General features: G+C 61.9%; 1 protein-coding gene across 4 annotated transcripts; it reads left to right on the forward strand.

Annotated features, from left to right (window-relative positions):
- Positions 1–1,870: 1,870 nt before the first annotated feature.
- On the forward strand, positions 1,871–18,750 carry CELF6 (CUGBP Elav-like family member 6). Of its 4 annotated transcripts, none has more exons than XM_082061289.1 (13): positions 1,871–2,127; positions 6,664–6,746; positions 11,858–11,906; positions 13,313–13,441; positions 13,575–13,654; positions 14,087–14,230; positions 14,673–14,817; positions 14,903–15,052; positions 15,276–15,338; positions 15,817–15,897; positions 16,017–16,160; positions 16,922–17,070; positions 17,800–18,750. In XM_082061289.1, the coding sequence occupies exons 1-12, from the start codon at positions 1,872–1,874 to the stop codon at positions 17,047–17,049; spliced, it is 1,452 nt and encodes a 483-aa protein (XP_081917415.1). In that variant the 5' UTR covers position 1,871; the 3' UTR covers positions 17,050–17,070; positions 17,800–18,750. The 4 variants fall into 4 exon arrangements, with proteins under 4 accessions (XP_081917415.1, XP_081917416.1, XP_081917417.1 ...); XM_082061290.1 differs by having other exon boundaries at positions 13,316–13,441; XM_082061291.1 differs by lacking the exon at positions 15,276–15,338.
- Positions 18,751–18,926: the final 176 nt, after the last annotated feature.

Consider the following 18,926-nt stretch of genomic DNA (forward strand, 5'->3'; position numbering starts at 1 on the left):
CCGCCCAGACCCACCCGTGGTGCCCACCCTGGGCACCATCGCTGTCCTGTGGGATTTACTGGCACACGTGTGTGTTTGCACATAGTTGCATGCACATGCGTGTACTTGCAGCCATTTACACACACTTGCATGCGTATGGGTGCTTGCAAGCACATGCACTCATGCGTATACTTGCACACACACGCCAATGCAGGAACGTGCACAAACGCATTCGCACGCCAATGCAAAGGCTTGCAACTCAGGCACGTGTCTGCATGTGCTTGCACACGTGTGTGCACCTTAAATTATGTGCATGCGCACTGGCGGCGCTTGCACACACATGCACACGCTTGGACATGTGTTTTCACACACTTGAGCATCCACGTGCATGGGCACACTTGCACACACTTGCACAAACACATGCACGTGGTTGCATAGAGTTGCACAAGCCTGCAGCACACACTTGCAATGTACATGCACACGCTTGCACACTCTTGCACGCTCACACACGCTTGCACACGCGCGGCAGTGTGCTGGGGAAGCCGGGCACCTTCAGCTCACCTGCTGCTCTGGGAGTCATTAATGAATGACTGCATCTGGTATTAAAGCTGGGTGGTCTAATTACAGATTTTTCGGGGTGCTGGGGGGCGCTTCCCCCTCCTCACCTCCCAGGGAGGGTCCGTGCCCCAAGGGAGAGCCAGGGTGGCACGGGATCCATTGAGGGATCCTTTTTAGCCTTTTCTGTGTATTTAAACCCTGCTCTAAGGTGGGGAAGAGTGGGGTGTTCACTCTGGAACCTACTGAGGGCCACAGGGGAGAGGGCGGGAGTCTACTCAGCCCCTTGGCCTGAGGGGTGGCCATGGGGCTGGCGGAGGGTGACACTGGGTGATAGGGGGTGTCAGGGGGTGACACTGGGTGACGGGGGTTGGTGGGAGGTGACAGGGGTGGCGAGGGGTGTCAGGGGTGATGGGGGGTGGCAGGGGGTGGCAGGGGGTGACACCGGGTGACGGGTGTTGGTGGGAGGTGACGGGGGTGGCGAGGGGTGTCAGGGGTGATGGGGGGTGTCAGGGGTGATGGGAGGTGACAGGGGGGTGTTGGGGTGGCGGGGGGTGACACCAGGTGACGGGGGGTGGTGGGGGGTGTCAGGGGTGGTGGGGGATGACGGTAGTGTGAGAGGATGACACCGGGTGACGGCGTGTGCGGGGGGTGTCAGGGGGTGACATGGGGTGACACCAGGTGACGGGGGTGTTGGGGGGTGACACCGGGTGATGGGGGGTGTCGGGGGTGACACCGGGTTACGGGGGATGGGGGGGGTGACAGGGGGTGGCGGGGGGTGTCAGGGGTGATGGGGGGTGACACCGGGTGATGGGGGGTGTCAGGGGGTGACACCAGGTGACAGGGGGTGGCGGGGGGTGTCAGGGGTGGTGGGGGGTGACGGTAGTGTGAGAGGGTGACACCGGGTGACGGGGTGTGCGGGGGGTGTCAGGGGGCGACATGGGGTGACACCAGGTGACGGGGGGGCCGGGGGGTGACGGCGGTTGGAGGGTGGCGGGGCTGCCGGGGTTCGGGGTCCGCCCGGCAGGGGGCAGCAGTGGGCGGAGCCGGGCGCCCCGCGCCGCTGCCAGCCGCCGCTCCTGATTGGCCGCCGCTCCCTCATTATGCTAATACCTTGCGTCTCGCTGACGTCAGCCAGCCCGCTGGCGGCCGCGCGCGCGGGTAAGCGGCAGGCGGGGAAGGGGGGGGGCGGCTGTTGGAGCCCCAGAGGCCCGGGCCGAGCCGAGCGGTTCCGAGCGGTTCCGAGCGGCGCCGAGCGGCGCCGAGCGGGGCGGGGCGGGGCGGGGCGGGGCGGCGGGCGCCTCCCGCAGCGGCGGCGGCGGCGGCGGAGCGGGGCCATGGCCGCGGCGGGCAGCGGCGTGGCGGCGGCGGCGGAGGCGGGGGCGGCGTTCAGCACCGCGAACAGCGGCCGGGTGAACGGGCTGAGCCGCCCGCCCGGCGCCATCGCCATGAAGGATCACGACGCCATCAAGCTGTTCGTGGGGCAGATCCCGCGGAACCTGGAGGAGAGCGACCTCAAGCCGCTCTTCGAGGAGTTCGGCCGCATCTACGAGCTCACCGTGCTCAAGGATCGCTTCACCGGCATGCACAAAGGTACGGGGGGCCCTGCGCCCGCCGGCGGGGCGCAGCGGGCAGGGGGTGGAGGGGGGAACCCCAAAGGTTGGGGTACCCATGAGGTGGGACCCCCTGAGGTGGGGGGACCCCTAGGGTGGGGGGAGCCCTGAGATGGGATGACTGAGATGGTGCACCCAGGTATGGGACACCCTGAGGTGGCGGAGCCCCTGTGGTGGGACCCCCTGAGGTGGGGGAACCCCTGAGATGGGACCCCCTGAGATGGTCCACCCACGTATAGGACACCATGAGGTGGGGCGACCCCTAAGGTGGGGGTACCCCTGAAACAGGATGTCTGAGATGGTGGACCCAGGTGTGGGACACCCTGAGGTGGGGGAACACTTGAGATGGGACCCCCTGAGATAGTGCACCTAGGCATGGGACACCCTCAGATGGGGAACCCCTGAGGTGGGAACCCAGGTATGGGACCCCCTGAGGTGGGGGGACCCCTAAGGTGGGGGAACCCCTGAGATGGGATGTCCTGAGATGGTGGATCCAGGTATGGGACATCCTCAGGTGGGGAACCCCTGAGGTGGTAACCCAGGTATGGGGCACCCCTGAGGTGCTGCACCCTGAGGTGAGGTACTCCAGAGGTGGGACGCTCTGAGGTGGGACATCCCTGATCTGGGTGTACTCATGAGGTGGGACACCCAAGTATGAGGCACCTCTGAGTTGAGATACCTCCGATCTGGAGGTACCCATGAGGTGGGGTGCCCCAGACTAGGTGGGGATACTTCTGGTGAAGGTGCCTCTTGAATTGGGGGCACCCTTGAGGTGGGGCACCCTGAGATGAAGGAACCCCTGAGGTGGATCACCCTGGTGTGGGGGACCTCTGATGTGGGGGCACCCTGGGCAATCCTGGCATGGAGCACCCCTGAGGGAGGTTACATCTGAGCTGGAATGCACCTAAGGTGGGGCACCCCTAAGATAGGGGGGCCCCTGAGACAGTCAAAAGTGGATGTACCCATGGGATGGAGACACACACCTGAGGTGAAGGCACCAACCTGGGGCTGGGAGCTGCTGTCCGGATGGCTGTTCAAGGCACCTGCTTGGGTTGCGGGCATCTGTTTGGCCTTGGGGCACCCACATGAGTTTGGGGCACCCCTGGCGTTGGAGCACCCTGGGAATGGAGGCTCCTGCCCGAGATACCAGCACCCACTATGGACGGGACACCCACATGTGCTGTGCCCCAGGCTGTTGACACGTGCGGGGGGCAGAGCACCCAGCACCCCGAGCACCACCAAGGTCTTTGTGGAACCCCCCGCCTGTGAGCTGGGGGTCTGCGGCGCCGGAGCGGAGTCAGGACACTGTGAGCATCACCCGGACGGGACCTTGTGCCCCTCCACATGCTGTCACGGAGCTGTGGGCAGCACCCGCTTCGCTGGGACTTTCAGGGAAGCCAAAATTTGGCACTTACAGATGCTGCCGCGTCGGTGCCCTTTGGCCGTGGGGCAGATGAGCAGACTCCTTCGTTCTCAGCATCGCGGCCTTCAAAATATCTCCTGGCGCCTCTGAAGCCGTTTGCGCGCCCTGATCCACGGGATTCGCGCCTCACCGGGCCCCTCGGTGCTCGCTCCAGCGCAGGCTTCAACCGCTGCGGCCCAGATGCTCGATTTAATTGTGGATGCTCCTCTAATTCGAACATCATCCTCCTTCCTGGCGAGCCTCCGGAGCGGGATCGCTCCCACGCCAGCCCTCCGGACTCTGGAACGCCCAGGCACCGGCCACATTGTCGCCTGCAGGGAAAACAAAAAGGGGGAAAAAAACAGAGCGGAGAGGAGGAAGCCAACTTGATTACGGATGGTAAACACTGGAAATGGCACCAGGACTGACGTGAGCTGCTGCGCTGACCTCTCCTTTCCACCTGCAGCGGGGCTGATGTTTAACTGGGGGGGATCTTTCCTTGCTCCCCGCAAGGGCAGATGTCCCCAACATCATGTCCCCAACAAGGCAGGCGAGGGGCCCCGTCCCTCGGTGTCCCCCCACCCCGCTGCCGTGCTCCCTCTCCTCCCAGGCATGCTGATTGTACTTATTAAGAGTTATTAATACTTAATCAGCTGGCGAATTTAATTGTGCCAATATTAAAAATGCATCAATGTCAATTTTATTCATTAAATATTTACTTTGTTGAAGGGAAACTGTTTTGCTGCTGTTTTAATATCACTTTCAGACGCTTTTGGATGTGACCCCAGCAAATCGGGGGGGAGCCCTCAGGGAGGGAGCAGCACGGTGCCAGCGCAGGGACTCGGGGTGCTCCCGCAGGAACGGGAGAGATGGAGAGGAGAGGACCGGACCCTGTCCCTGGGGCTCATTTGTCACCAGCAGCTCCAGGCGAGCGAGCGGCTTGGCAGAGTGAGTCAGCGTGGGAAAACCTCGCCCCAGGCGTATTCCCGATTCCTGAAGCGCCGTGATGTTGGAGGAGCCGGAGTTGCCTTCACCACGCGAGTCTCGTCCCGAGCAGAAGCGTGGCAGCAGACTGGGATGTGTGACCTCGACACCTGAAGATCCGCTTCCCGAGGGGCTTCGGCTGTGGCGTTCGCTGGAGCTCAGGGCCGAAGCGCCGCTGCCCACGCACTGCCAGGCTCGCTGCCTGCTCTTGCCTGCCTTCATCCGCCTGCTCCCTTGTCTCGTTTGGATTGAGATCTCCTGCCTCGTTTCGGGGCTGAGCTCTGGCCCTGCTGGCGGCAGTGCCCACTTGGGTGCTGGGGTGATGGGTGCTAGGATGCTGGATGTTGTGGTGCTGGGTGCCATGGTGCCAGGCTCCTGGATGCAATGGTGCAAGGATTCCAGAATGCTGGGTGCCATGGTGCAGGGTATCAGAGTGCCAGGGTACCAGGGTGCAGGATGCTATGGTGCAGAATGCCATGGTGCCAGGTTCCTGGATGCGATGGTGCCATGGTGCTGGGTGCCAGGGTGTCATGGTGCCACAGTGCTGGGTGCCATGGTGCTGGGTGTCAGCGTGCCAGGGTGCCAGGATACCAGCGTGCTGGGTGCAAGGCTGCCATGGTGCCACAGTGCTGGGTGCCGTGGTGTTGGGTGTCAGATTGCCAGGGTGCCAGGATACCAGGGGGCTGGGTGCCAGGGTGCTGGATGCCATGGTGCTAGGGTGCTGGATGCAATGATGCCACGGTGCTGGGTGCCATGGTGCTGGGTGTCAGAGTGCCAGCGTGCAAGGATGCTGTGGTGCTGGATGCCAGGGTGCTGGATGCCATCATGCCAGGGTGCTGGATGCGATGGTGCCAGCGTGCCATGGTGTGTCAGAGTGCCAGGGTGCCAGGATAGCAGAGTGGTGAGTGCCATGGTGCTGGATGTCAGGGTGCCGGAGTCCTGGATGCCATGATGCCGTGGTGGTGGTTGCCAGGATGCCATGGTGCCATGCTGCTGGGTGCCAGGGTTCCAGGGTACCAGAATGCTGAGTGCCAGGATGCTGTGGTGCTGGGTGCTAGGGTGCTGGATGCCGTGGTGCTAGGGTGCTGGATGCAATGATGCCATGGTGCTGGGTGCCATGGTGGTGGGTGTCAGAGTGCCAGGGTGCCAGGATACCAAGGTGCTGGGTGCCAGGGTGCCAGGATGCTGTGGTGCTGGGTGCCAGGGTGCTGGGTGCCAGGGTGCCAGGGTGCCATGGTGCCACAGTGCTGGGTGCCATGGTGTTGGGTGTCAGATTGCCAGGGTGCCAGGATACCAGGGTGCTGGGTGCCAGGATACCAGGGTGCTGGGTGCTAGGGTGCTGGATGCCATGGTGCTAGGGTGCTGGATGCAATGGTGCCAGGGTGCTGGATGCCACGATGCCAGGGTGCTGGATGTCAGGATGCCATGGTGCCAGGGTGCTGGATGCCAGCAGGCCAGAATGCTGGGTAGCAGGATGCTATGGTGCTGGGTGTCAGAGTGCCAGGGTGTCAGGATGCCATGGTGCTGGGTGTCAGCCAGGGTGCAAGGATGCTGTGGTGCTGGATGCCAGGATGCTGGATGCCATCATGCCAGGGTGCTGGATGCGATGGTGCCAGCGTGCCATGGTATGTCAGAGTGCCAGGGTGCCACGATAGCAGAGTGGTGAGTGCCAGGGTGCTGGATGACATGGTGCTGTGGTGCTGGATGCCAGCATGCCGTGGTGCTGGATGCCATCGTGCCAGGGTGCTGGATGCAATGGTGCCATGGTGCTGGGTGTCAGGGTGCCAGAATACCAGGGTGCTGGGTGCCAGGATGCTGGATGCCACAGTGCCACTGTGCTGGACGTCAGGGTGCAAGAGCCCTGGATGCCAGGGTGCCCCAGTGCTTCATGCCATGGTGCCAAGTTCCTGCATGCGATGGTGCCAGGATGCGGGGGCGCTGCCTGTTAGGGTGCCAGGATACTGGATGCCACAGTACCAGGGTGCTGGATGCCACAGTACCAGGGTGCTGCTGGGTGCCAGAGTGCCAAGACACCCCAGCGCAATATTCGCCGTGCCGCCAGCTCTCGGCATGCCCAGGCTTTGCGGCAGCGCCAGGCTGGACACTGACCCCATCTCCCCGTCTCCGCAGGCTGTGCCTTCCTCACCTACTGCGCCCGCGACTCGGCCCTGAAGGCGCAGAGCGCCCTGCACGAGCAGAAGACACTGCCGGGGGTAAGTGTCACCGGGGGGCTGGGGTGAGCTGGGGGGGGCGGTGACACCTGCTCAGGCTGCGGGTGCAGGAGCTGCTCCAGCGGCCGCAAACCGAGGCATTGATTTTCCTGCCTCCCGCGTGCTGTTGTGCTTTCTGTGGGCTCCGACCTCCCGAGCTTAACAAAGTGAAAATAAATATTTAATTATTCGCCTAAATAAAAATCAATAGGGCCGCTGGTTGGCTGGGGAAAGCGCCGGGGCCCGTAAATATCAATCCCTGCATCGGGTGCGTGGAGCTGATGCGGCGGGGGGGGGAAGTTCGCGGGGACGTGGCTTCCTGAGCCGTGCTCTCGGTGGGGGTGCTGTGCATCAGTAGGTTTAAGAGTTAACAGCCCGCTTTGGCAGCCTAAAGAGGTGCAGGGTCAGGGCACAGGCTTTCCTGTGTCCCCTTCTCATCGCACACCCCTATGTGTTTGCACACGCACATGTGAAGTGTCTGGCTGCTGGAGCTGATCCCTCCTCACCCTGCACGCCGACAAGGGTTGTGCACAGGGGTGCACGTGCGCCTGCACGTGGGTGTGAGCGTGCATGGCTGGGGGACACGGCCGCAGCTCCCCGGTGTGCGCACAGCCCCTGCTTGTGCTCACACCCCTGTGTGCTCACTCCTCCGTGCTTGTGCGCACCCCTATAGCCTTGCGCACCCCTCCGTGCTTGTGCACACTCTCTATAGCTGTGCTCACACCCCTATAGCTATGCTCACACCCTGGTAGCTGTGCACACCCCTCTGTGCTTGTGCACACTATCTAGCTGTGCTCACCCATATAGCAGTGCACAGCCCTATAGCAGTGCACACACCCCTATATCTGGGCTCACCCCTATATTTGTGCACACCCTTATATGTGTGCACACCCCTATGGCTGTGCTCACACCCCTATTTTTGTGCTCAGCCCTATAGCTGTGCACACCCCTATAACCATGCTCATATCCCTATATTTCTGCACACCCCTATAGCTGTGCACACCGCTATAGCTGTGGACACCCCTATAACTGTGCTCATACCCCTATATTTGTGCACACCCCTATAGCTGTGCTCACACCCCTGTAGCTGTGCTCACCCCTATAGCTGTGCTCACCCCCCTATAGCTGTGCTCACCCCTATATCTGTGCACACACCCCTATAGCTGTGCTCACACTTCTATATTTGTGGTCACCCCTATAGCTGTGCACGCTCCTATAGCTGTGCTCACTCCTATAGCTGTGCACACACCCCTATATTTGTGTACACCCCTATAGCTGTACTCACACCCCTATAGCTGTACTCACACCCCTACATCTATGCTCACCCCTACATCTGTGCTCACCCCTATATTTGTGCTCACCCCTATAGCTGTGCTCACACCCCTATAGCTGTGCTCACCCCTATAGCTGCGCACACACCCCTACATCTGTGCTCACCCCTATAGCTGTGCTCACCCCTATAGCTGTGCTCACCCCCCTATAGCTGTGCTCACCCCTATAGCTGTGCTCACCCCTATATCTGTCCACACACCCCTATAGCTGTGCTCACCCCTATAGCTGTGCTCACCCCCCTATAGCTGTTCACACCACTGTAGCTATGCTCACCCCTATAGCTGTGCACACACCCCTATAGCTGTGCACACACCCCTATAGCTGTGCACACCACTATAGCTGTGCACACGACTATAGCTGTGCTCACCCCTGTGTCTGTGCACACACCCCTATCTGCGCTCACCCCTATAGCTGTGCTGACCCCCCCACTCCGCGCTCCGAGTCCCCCCATCCCATCCAGGCCCCGCCCCCCAAGCGGGGCGCGCGGGGGGGGGCGTGTCCACCCGCTGGAGGGGGCGTGTCCCTCCGCAAGCCCCGCCCCTCGGCTCGGCCCGGCCCGGCTCGGCCCGGCTCGGCTGCGGCCGCTCCGCCCCCCGGCCCCGCCCCCCGCGCGCCGCTGCGCGAGCCGAGCCCAGCCGAGTCGGGCCGGACCGAGCCGAACCGCCTCGGGTGGAGCCGGAGCCGAACCGAACCGAACCGAACCGCAGCCGAGCCGAGCCGGGCCGGGCCGGTCATGCAGCTGCCGCAGGTGCCGGCGCCGGGGCCGCGGCCGCCCGTGCTGTGGGTACCCGCCGGGTCCAAGATCCTCTGCATCGAGGTAGGGCCCCGCCTTTGTCTACCGCGGCTCGGCCCGGCCCGGGGCGGCCGCGGGGTGCGGGGTCTGCACTGGGCGGGGGGGCTGCGTGATGGTGAGGGGGTGTATCCGCACCCAGGGGTGCGGGGTGTTGCTGAGGAGGGTGTATCTGCACGCAGGAGCGAGGGGGTGTTGGCAAGGGGGGTGATTTGCACGCAGGGATGGGGGTGTGAATGGCTGTGTTGGTGAGGAGGGTGCACCTGCACCCACGGGTGGGGGTGCTGCTGAGGAGGGTGCACCTGCACCCACGGGTGATGGGGTGCTGCTGAGGAGGGTGGATCTGCACCCACGGGTGGGGGTGCTGCTGAGGAGGGTGGATCTGCACCCACGGGTGATGGGGTGCTGCTGAGGAGGGTGGATCTGCACCCAGGGGTGGGGGGTGTTGGCAGGGGGTGTCTGTGCACCCCAGGCTGCCGTGTGTTGATGAGCAGGGTGTATTTGCCAGCAGGTCTGGGGTGTGCACACGCGCGTGTGGGTGAAGAGGGTGTATCTGCACCCAGGGCCAGGTTGTGTGGTTGTGCGTTGGCTGCAGGGTGTGTTTTTCCACCCTGGGTCTGTGTGTCTGCTCGCAGGTGTGCGCGAGGCTGTGCCGGGGGGGCTGGCAGGGGTGGGTGGGCGCACCCTGGGTGGTGGGGGGTGTGTAGGTGAAGAGGGTGTATCTGCACCCCGGGTGTGTGTGTGTGTACGGGTGTTGCGTGGGCACCCACATTGTCAGGGCCTGGTGGGGGGGCTGGCCGGGTGTCTGTGGGCGGGGGTGTCCGTATGTCTGCACAGGGCTGTCGGGTGCCCACCCTGTGGCTGCGATGGGGAAACTGAGGCATGGGGCATCATGTCCCTGCCCAGCAGGGGTGGCGGTGCCGACTGTGCGCCCGCGGTTGTGTCCCTGTGGTGGTGCGGGGTGCGCAGCCGTGGGTGCTGTGCGGGTGTGAGGGTGATGTGCGGGTGTCGGGGTGTTGTGTGTGGGTGTACCCGGGGCCGGGTGTGCAGTCGTGCTGGGGTGTGTGTGTGGCTGTGTGGGGGTGCGAGTGTGTGGCTGTGTAGGTGTGCGGTTGTGCGGGGGGGTGGGTGGCAGATGCTGTGGGGCTGTATGGGACGCGTGGTTGTGTGTGCAGGGTGGTTGTGGAGCGGTGTGACTGTGCCCAGGCCATCTCGTGTCCCCCAGGGCTTGGCAGGGTGTTCCTGCGATGGGTGGCTGCCTGTACCCCAGCGCCTGTTTCCCTGCAGCAGGTGTTGGCTGCCTGGGGACCCCTAGGGTGATGGGGACACTAGGCTCCCATGGGCACCCGCGTCACGGCTCATTCGGATGCGTGGTGGTTTGTTGGCTCCTCCGGCTGTTGGGTGTGAGGAGGAGGAGGGTGACATCGAGGAAGGAGCGATGGCCAGAAGTGACCCTGTGCCCTGGGGCTGGCTCTCCTCAGTGCCCCACTGGGCGCTCCCAATTTGGGTGACAGTGCCCGAGGCGGTTTGGCAACCGGTGGTGACCCCCTGGGGCTGTAGCACCCGGGTGGTTTGGCTGTGGGGCACCCACGGGTACTGGGACACCCCAGACAGGTTCTCCTGTGACCCTGGGGCATGCAAGGATGTGTGTGTGGGACACGGGTGTGAATTAGGGGGTGGGTGACTGTGTGGGCACCGAACACCCCGTTGTGGGTGTGGGGTGATACCAGGGGTGCCAAAACCCCTGTTTTGGGGTGTCCGGAGGCCGGAGCGGTTTCTCCCCAGGGTAGGTTGGCCGGTCCCTGAGGCCTGACATTTATAAACATCAGCTGCTCCCGGAGAATCAATACGGTTTAATAACCGGCGAGCGGAGACGGGAGACACATCAAAATGACACTCTGCGGCTCCGTAAATGTTATTCTAAATCATCCTCGCCGGGTTTATTACATTAAACATACAGCAGCGGGCACGGGAAATTTATTCCATCAAAGGCCATCACGCTGGCAAATGGGACTGGTGGGTTTGCGGAGGGGGGGGCAGCCCCCCCCCCCCCCCCCCAAAACAGGGTCCCTCCTCCTGGTCACGACAAGACGAGGGGGATGTTGGTCCCAGGGGTCTCTGTGCTGGGTTTGGGCTGAGCTGGTTCCTGCCATGGCGCAGGGGTTGGGGTGGATGTTTGGGTGACACGATGGGTGACGCGAGGGCAGGCAGGTGGCCCTGCGGCCCTCGGTGTCACCTCCCGGCTCCTGAGGACCTGGTCCCCTCCCCGGAGCATCCCTGGCTCGGCGCTGACATTTCTCCCTGCGTTTCCCTGGAGACGAGGCAGTTGCTGTGGAAACCTCCCTCCTCTTCTTCCTTCACCATCCTCATCCTCACCCCGGAGCGAGGGGGGCTGGAAACTGGCGCTGCCCCCACCCACCCCCTAAATTTGGGGGTGCGCAGGAGTCACCCCGGGGTGTGGGTCCACGCCCGCGCGTGTCCCCGTGTCCCTGTGCGCGCACACCCGCCCCGTCATGCGTGACATCCCGCCGTTGCCGTGACGACCCCATCGAGCACATGGCTCGGGCGCCGCAGCATCGCGGGGGGAAGCACGCTTGTTGCCGTGGAAACAGCCATAATTGTAGCATTTTTCGGCTAAAAGAGGGGAAAAAAGGAGGGGGAGAGAGGAGGAGAAATGGCTCCGTGGGGCAGCAGGCCAGAGACGTCAGTGCCGGCCCGGCGTGTCCTGCCGCACACGTGTCTCACGCCTGCAGGTACACACGCATGGCAGGAGGCCAAAATTGGGTGAGAATTGGGAAAAACGGAGAGTGATGGCGGTGCTGCTGGAGGGGCCAGGGCTGGCCGGGCGCTGCTGCCGCCTCTGCAGCCCTTTGCAGTCCAGGAACGCGGGCGGGCGGCCAGCGGTGGCACCGGGTACCCCTTGTTCCCCACGGAAAGGGTCCGGCGGGGGTGCAGGACCAGCTCTGACCTCCCTCCCGCTTGTGTGTTGCAGATGAACCGCCCCATCCAGGTGAAGCCGGCCGACAGCGAGGGCCGAGGAGGTAGGTCCCCCCTTCCCTGGCCGCCTCGCGTGGGCAGGGGGTGCAGGGCCACCCGGGGGGTGACGGGGGACGCGGCGGCATCGCAATGGCTGCGGTGGGGAGGTTGGTTTGCGGAGACAAGGAGCTGCCTGTGCCAGTGGCACCTGAACGTGAGCACAGAGCAAAGGTGGCGGCGGCTCTCCCTGCCCGGCCGGGCCTGACATCATGCTCAGAATGTCATGATGTCATTCTGAGAATGTCGTGACATCATGCTGACAACGTCATGACATCACGCCAAGAAAGTCCCGATGTCACCCCGATAGCATCCTGCCGTCACGCCGGGCAGAGCGCCTGTCAAGCCGTTCTCCACCAGCCCCTTCGTCAACCAAACAACCTAATTACCCTCCCGGCGCTGCCTGTGGGGACCCCGGCGCATTGGGGTGCAGGAGGTGGCCGCATGTGGCCTGAGCCCCCCAAATTCCCCGTGGGGATTTGCTGCTCGCAAGGCTGCGGCGATAATTTGGGCGAAACTGCAGGAATCAGATGAAACCGCCGGCGCTGCCAGGACGTGCAGCACCTTGCGGGGCCGCGTGTGCTCGGCTGGGGTGGATACCCCCTTTTCCAAACACGTTATTCACCACGGCGCAAGCCGGTCCCGGCACGTCCCGGAGGGACACGGCAAATAAATTACCCACTTACTGAGCGTAATTGGTTAAGGATTAAAAATCAATGGGCGAGCTCGGGCGCCCGGCTCCGGCCCCCTGGCCCGGGAGGCGACACTCACCCGCCGAACCCGCTCTCCCAGCCGCCTGCGCCGGGAGATGGTTTATGTTTAACTAGACAACGCACCAGCCCTATTCCCTTAACTAATTTTCCCGGTACCTTAACGGACAGAGCATTAATCGTCTCCTGCCATTATTTATTTATTTCCCCAGCAACGCTCCTGACAGGGGCACCTTATTTTCTTTGTCAAATGCCATTAGCGCGCGGCAGGAGCGCGCAGCCGCGCAAGACAGATGCTGGTAATAATCATGAAATTCTCATTATTTACTCTCCCTTCTCTCGTGTTGGGGTTATTTATGTCCCCTGGGCACGGCCGGAGGCTGCGGTTTATTCTGCGAGTCGATCGTACCGAGGCGATTTTTGCGCTGATTTTTGCGGGCTCCCTTTGTTTGCCGGGGGAGCCGGTTCCTCCAGACCTGGGAAAATCCCCAGCTCCGGTCCCTGAAGCGGGAACCGGCTCTTCCCAAGCGATTTCCCTGCGGGAGAGGTTCTCCCACCCCGAGCGTTTTGTGGGATGGAGGTGCTGAACCCCACGCGCTCGCTGCCGGAGCGGCACCGCTCCCTCCTTCCCCTCCCCGCGGCGTTCGCAAACCGGGGCCGGTGGGGGACATCCCGCTCTCCGACCGGCTCGGTTTTGTTTTCAGAAGACAGGAAGCTCTTTGTGGGGATGCTGGGGAAGCAGCAGAGCGAGGACGACGTCCGGCGCCTCTTTGAGCCCTTTGGCCAGATCGAGGAGTGCACCATCCTGCGAGGCCCCGACGGAGCCAGCAAAGGTGGGTTTTGGGGAGCTGGGGGAGCACCCCGCGGCCGCCGGCACCCGTGGGGACGTGGTAATGGCCATTTGGGCAGCGCTGGGTGCCGCAGCAGCCGAATCCAAGCTCTCCCGCGTCCCCTCTCTGCCCTCAGGTTGTGCCTTTGTGAAGTACGGCAGCCACGCCGAGGCGCAGGCGGCCATCACCAGCCTGCACGGCAGCCAGACCATGCCGGTGAGTGCCAGGCCCTGCCCCGCGCAGGCCGCGCTGCCCGCCTAATCCAATCACCGCCTAATTTGATCCTCTAATTGGATCAAAATCCTGCAGCCTGGCAATTTGTTGGCTGCATCACCCCGAGGTTCGTCCTCGCCAGGGTGGGTGCGCGGGGCTAATTCCCCCCGCGCTGGAGAAAGGGGCTGCTTAATTAACGTTGAAGGTCAGAATTGTGAACGAGGAGGGGGAAAAGGAAACAGAGGTCAGGGAGCCGCCGCCGGGGAGAAAAACCAGCTATAATTAAACCTTGCATCGATTGCTGGTCGCTGCTGCCAAACCGGCAGCATCCCCAGGGCTGAGGATGCTGCAGCAGCTGAGAGCCAGCGCGTCCCGCCCCAGAACGGGGGGACATTTGGGGTGCCCCCATCAGCCTCATCTTCCCCCAAATCTCAGGGCGCCTCGTCCAGCCTGGTGGTGAAGTTTGCGGACACGGATAAGGAGAGGACCCTGCGGCGGATGCATCAGATGGCCGGGCAGCTGGGCATCTTCAACCCCATGACCATACAGTTCGGCGCCTACGGGGCCTACACGCAAGCGGTAGGAGCGGGCGCAGCTGGGACCTGGGGGGCTTGGGGAGCCCCATGTTTGGGGGGAAGCCGGTTTTGCCTGTGAAAGCCCCCATGGGATTGTAGCACTGCCAGTCAGGGTTGGTTTGTCCCAATTTGGGGACACAACAGAGGGATTCACCCCCCGAGGTGGGGGCGGCGTGGCTGGAGGGTGCATCCGTCCCAAATATTTTACTGTCACCTACACCTCGTCATATTTTAGTGTCCCCATCTGGGGACACAACAGAGGGATTCACCCCCCGCGGCGGGGGTGGTGTGGCTGGAGGGTGCATCCATTCCAAATATTTTAGTGTCACCTCGTCCTGTCCCCGCGTCCGGCAGCGGGTGGCGTTCGTCCCCCGGAGCGCGGGTGCTGATTTATCCTCCCCGCCTCTCGCTCCCTTTCCCCTTTTCCCCTGTTTTTTCCCCTTCAGATCATGCAGCAGCAGGCGGCCCTGATGGCAGCAGCGCAGGGGACCTGCCTGAACCCCATGGCCGCCATCGCCGCCGCCCAGATGCAGCAGATGGCCGCCTTCAACGTCAGCGGGCTGGTGGCCGCCCCCCTCACCCCCTCTTCAGGTACCACCCCTCTGCTTTCCCCCCATCCCGCTCACCATCCTCACGGGGGTTGTTTCCAGCGCTGACACCCCGCCCTGTCCCGCAGGTACGAGCACCCCCCCCGGCATCAGCACGGCGCCGGTGCCCAGCATCGCGGCGCCCATCGGGGTGAACGGCTTCAGCCCGCTGCCACCGCAGAGCAACGGGCAGCCTGCCTCCGAGCCCATCTACACCAACGGCATCCACCCCTACCCAGGTAACCCCCCTCACAGCCCCCCAGGGGATCCCCCAAACCCATATTGGGGCTGGGAGCGCGCAGCAGGCTCCCCATTGAAATCCCTCCTCTCGTAGCATCGCCGATGCGCTCAGCTCCCGCGGAATGAAGCGGGGGGAGCAGCTCTGCGCCCCCGCAGCGGCGCCCTCCCTCATCCCCGTGTTTCTCCTCCTGATTTTCCTCCTCCCGTCTTTTCTCTTCCCAGCTCAAAGCCCCACGGTGGCGGATCCCCTCCAGCAAGCCTACGCGGGCATGCAGCACTATGCAGGTCTCCAGCTTCGCTTTGCACCTTCTTCCCTCTCTCCCCTCTTTGCTCCTCACTCTTATTTTTCTGGGGGGGAAGTGAACATCACTTTGGGGTCGAACCACAGGACTGGGGCACAGATTAACGTGGTGAGCACGGTGCCGTCCCCTGGCAGGAGCTTCAGGGCAGCGGTCGTTTAATTAGGAGCGCTAACAGCCGTTTTCAGCTTTGCAATAGAAAATCAAATTTTGCACCCCAAATTTGTTTTTTTCAACCAAAAGTGCTGGATTTCCTCAACCTTGAGGCTGTGCTGCCAACACCCCTCCTGGGAGAGCCCTTCCTGCACCCCCGGGTTTTTGGGAGGCTGGGGCCTTGCAGGGGTGGGAGGGACAGAGCCAGCAGCCTCGGGGGCAGGAGAGCCACCTCCACAGAGGGTGACAATGGGGACATCCCCGTCCCCAGCCCTTCCCGGGGGTCTCAGCCCCGCGTTTCTGTCTCCCAGCAGCGTATCCCGCCGCCTATGCGCCCATCAGCCAAGCCTTCCCCCAGCAAGCGCCCATCATCCCGCAGCAGCAGCGAGAAGGTGAGGGGTTGTGGGGGTGACTCGGCGGCTCCTCGCTGCCCACCCGGGGTGTCCCCCACCTGCCCGGGGTGTCCCCCGCCTCGCGGCTGACGTCCGGCTGTCCTTTGTGTGTCACCCAGGTCCCGAAGGCTGTAACCTGTTTATTTATCACCTGCCCCAGGAGTTCGGGGACGCGGAGCTCACGCAGATGTTCTTGCCTTTCGGCAATGTCATCTCTGCCAAAGTCTTTGTGGACCGTGCCACCAACCAGAGCAAGTGCTTTGGTGAGTCCCGCTGGGTGGCTGCCCCGATGTTCCGTCTCGAGGGTCCGTCTGTCCCTGATGTCCCATCTCGAGGGTCCGTCTGTTTCTGAAGTCCCAGCCCGGGGCTCCAACGTGCTGGATCAACTCATCTGTCTGTCCCAGGGCAGTTTTTTTCCCACACCGTGCCAGGACAGAAGGACATACCTTCTTACTGTCCCCTGTGTCCCCAGCCCAGCCTGGAGAGGACTGGCCACCACTTGTCACCCCCATATCTGCTCACATCGCCAAGTGCCACCGCTTCCACCAGACCTGTCACCATAGTGTCTCTGTAGCCCTTGTCACCTTGGTGGCCCCACAAATCACATCACCCTGGTGTCCCCAGACCTTGTTGCCCTGGTGTCAGCATCGATCTGCAAACCCTGTCACCCAGGTGTCCCCTGCGCCCACAGATCCTGGTGTCCCCACAGTCCTGCTCACCTTGGTGTCCCTGTCACTTTCATAGACCCTGTCACCCCAGTGTCCCCACAAATCCCATCACCTTAGTGTCCGTGCAGACCAATCTAGTGTCCCTGTGGACCCTCTGGTGTCCTCACAGGTCCTGTCACCTCGATGTCCCTGCAGACCCTCGTGTCCCCAAAGGTGCCATCATCCCATCACCTTGGGGCTCCACCTAAGGCTACCCACAGGAGCATCCTATGGGATTTCCATAATTTTGAGGCACAGCAGCAACTTGGGATGCTGATGGTGACAAGCTCCTCTGTCGCCCTGTCCCTTGTCCCCAGGTTTCGTCAGTTTTGACAATCCGACGAGCGCTCAGGCAGCCATTCAGGCCATGAACGGCTTCCAGATCGGCATGAAGAGGCTAAAAGTCCAGCTAAAGCGGCCAAAAGATGCCAACAGGCCCTACTGACCCCTGCTGCACTGCGGAGAGGTGAGCGGGGACGGAGGGGACCCTGTGGCTGCACCCTGGGCTGGCCCGAGGCAGCAAAGGGGCCGTGTGTTGCCAAGAAACGTCCTCGAGTGTGTGTGGAAGTTTCTGTGCCCGGGAGCTCCGCGAGTGTGGTTCAAACTGGGGATTGCGTCCCTCCATCCCTTCCCTCCCTCCATCCTGTTGTCCCTCCCTCTCTTCTCTCTGTCCCTCTCTCCATCCCTTTCTCCCTTCATCCCTTCCCTTCTATCCTTCCCTCCGTCCCTTTTTCCCTCCGTCCCTTCCCTTCTGTCCATCCCTTCCCTCCATCCCTTTTTCCCTCTGTCCTTCCCTCTGTCCTTCTGTCCTTCCCTCCATCCCTCCCCTCCCCTCCCTTCCATCCTTTTCATTCATCCCTTCCCTCCATCCCTTCCTGTCTGTCCTTCCTTCCATCCCATCCCATCCCTCCGTCCTTCCCTCCATCCCTTCTCTTCTGTCCTTCCCTCCATCCCTTCTCTCCCTCTCTCCCTCCCTCCATCCATCACCTCCATCCCTTCTTTTGTCCTTTCCCTCTGTCCTTCCCTCCATCCTTCCCTCTCTTTCCTCCATCCCTTCCTCTGTCCCTCCGTCTGTCCTTTCCCTCCCTCCCCTCCCTCTGTCCGCCTTCCCTCCTCCATCCCAGCACCCAGACCCAGTCCCGCTCCCCCAGCAGGGTCCGGGAGTCCCGCTCACGGCCCCGTCGCTGTTTTGCAGGTCGGGCGTCCCGCGGTGTCTGACGACTTTCCCCTTCCCCACGTGCAGTATCCAACCCTGTAACTCTCTTTCTTTGCACCGCGTCCCGGAGGAGGAGGAAGAGGAGGAGAGAGCAGCGAAGAAGAGAGCCGTTCTGGTCGTAGCTTTCCTTTTTTGATTTACTTTTGAAACATTTTTGTCCCGAACCGGTCTTGTTTGTTACTCAACGGGAACGAGAGAGCGAGGAGGAGAGCGATGTGACACCGGGACTGAGATTGGCCACCGGGACTCACTGAATCCCTCACTGGGAGAAGGGAGCGCGGCTCTGGGCAGCCGGGATACGATTACCTTGGGGTTTTTTTGTGTCTTTTTTTTAATTTAAAGCACTCATTTGCTGCTACCGATTTCCCAGGAGAAACGAGGATAAAAAGAGGCTCCAAACGGATTCTTAAACCAAAGCTGGTGAGACGGGACCAGCCTCGGGCGCTTCACCTGGAGGATGCTTGTTTGGAAGGAAAGGAAGAAAAGAAAACGGCAAGATTTTCATTTTCCCCGCGTTGGGAAAGAAAACAAAAGGCTCAAAGGATGTTGGACTTATAGAAGATATATATAAATAAGTAAATATATATATATATATCCCATGGAGCAGGGCAGCGGGACACGCGCTTCCCCTGCTTGTCACTGGCACAGGGACATAGGATTACTTGTTTCAGAGTCATATCATTCCTTAGAGTTTAGGGACCAAAGGACTATTGCTTTTTTTAAATATATCTATAAATAAATTAATTTAAAAAAAACAACAACAAAAAAAAACAACAAAAAAAAACTAAATAAAAACAAAACACACACACACAAAAAAAAAAAGGAAAGAAAGAGAAGAAAAAAACCAAACGAATTTAAAAGGTTGAGAAGAAAAAAAACCTCGGGCGTTAAGAGGTTTCCTAGAGGGCTCGGTTTCGGGGGGCTCAAGGGCTCGGTTTTGGGGATAGGGGGGTTGAGGGGGGTTTTCGGGGGTGCGGCGGCTCCCCCAGCCCCGCGGCCCAGGCGGGGGACTCACGCTGGTCACACAAACCCCTCGGGCGCCGCCGCCAGGGGGCGAAGCGATTGCGGTTCTTGGCGTTTTCGGTCGGGTTTGGGGGGGTTTTTTG

This window comes from Streptopelia decaocto, assembly GCF_964273445.1.
Source record: "Streptopelia decaocto genome assembly, chromosome: 9".
NCBI classification, from domain to species: Eukaryota; Metazoa; Chordata; class Aves; order Columbiformes; family Columbidae; genus Streptopelia; species Streptopelia decaocto.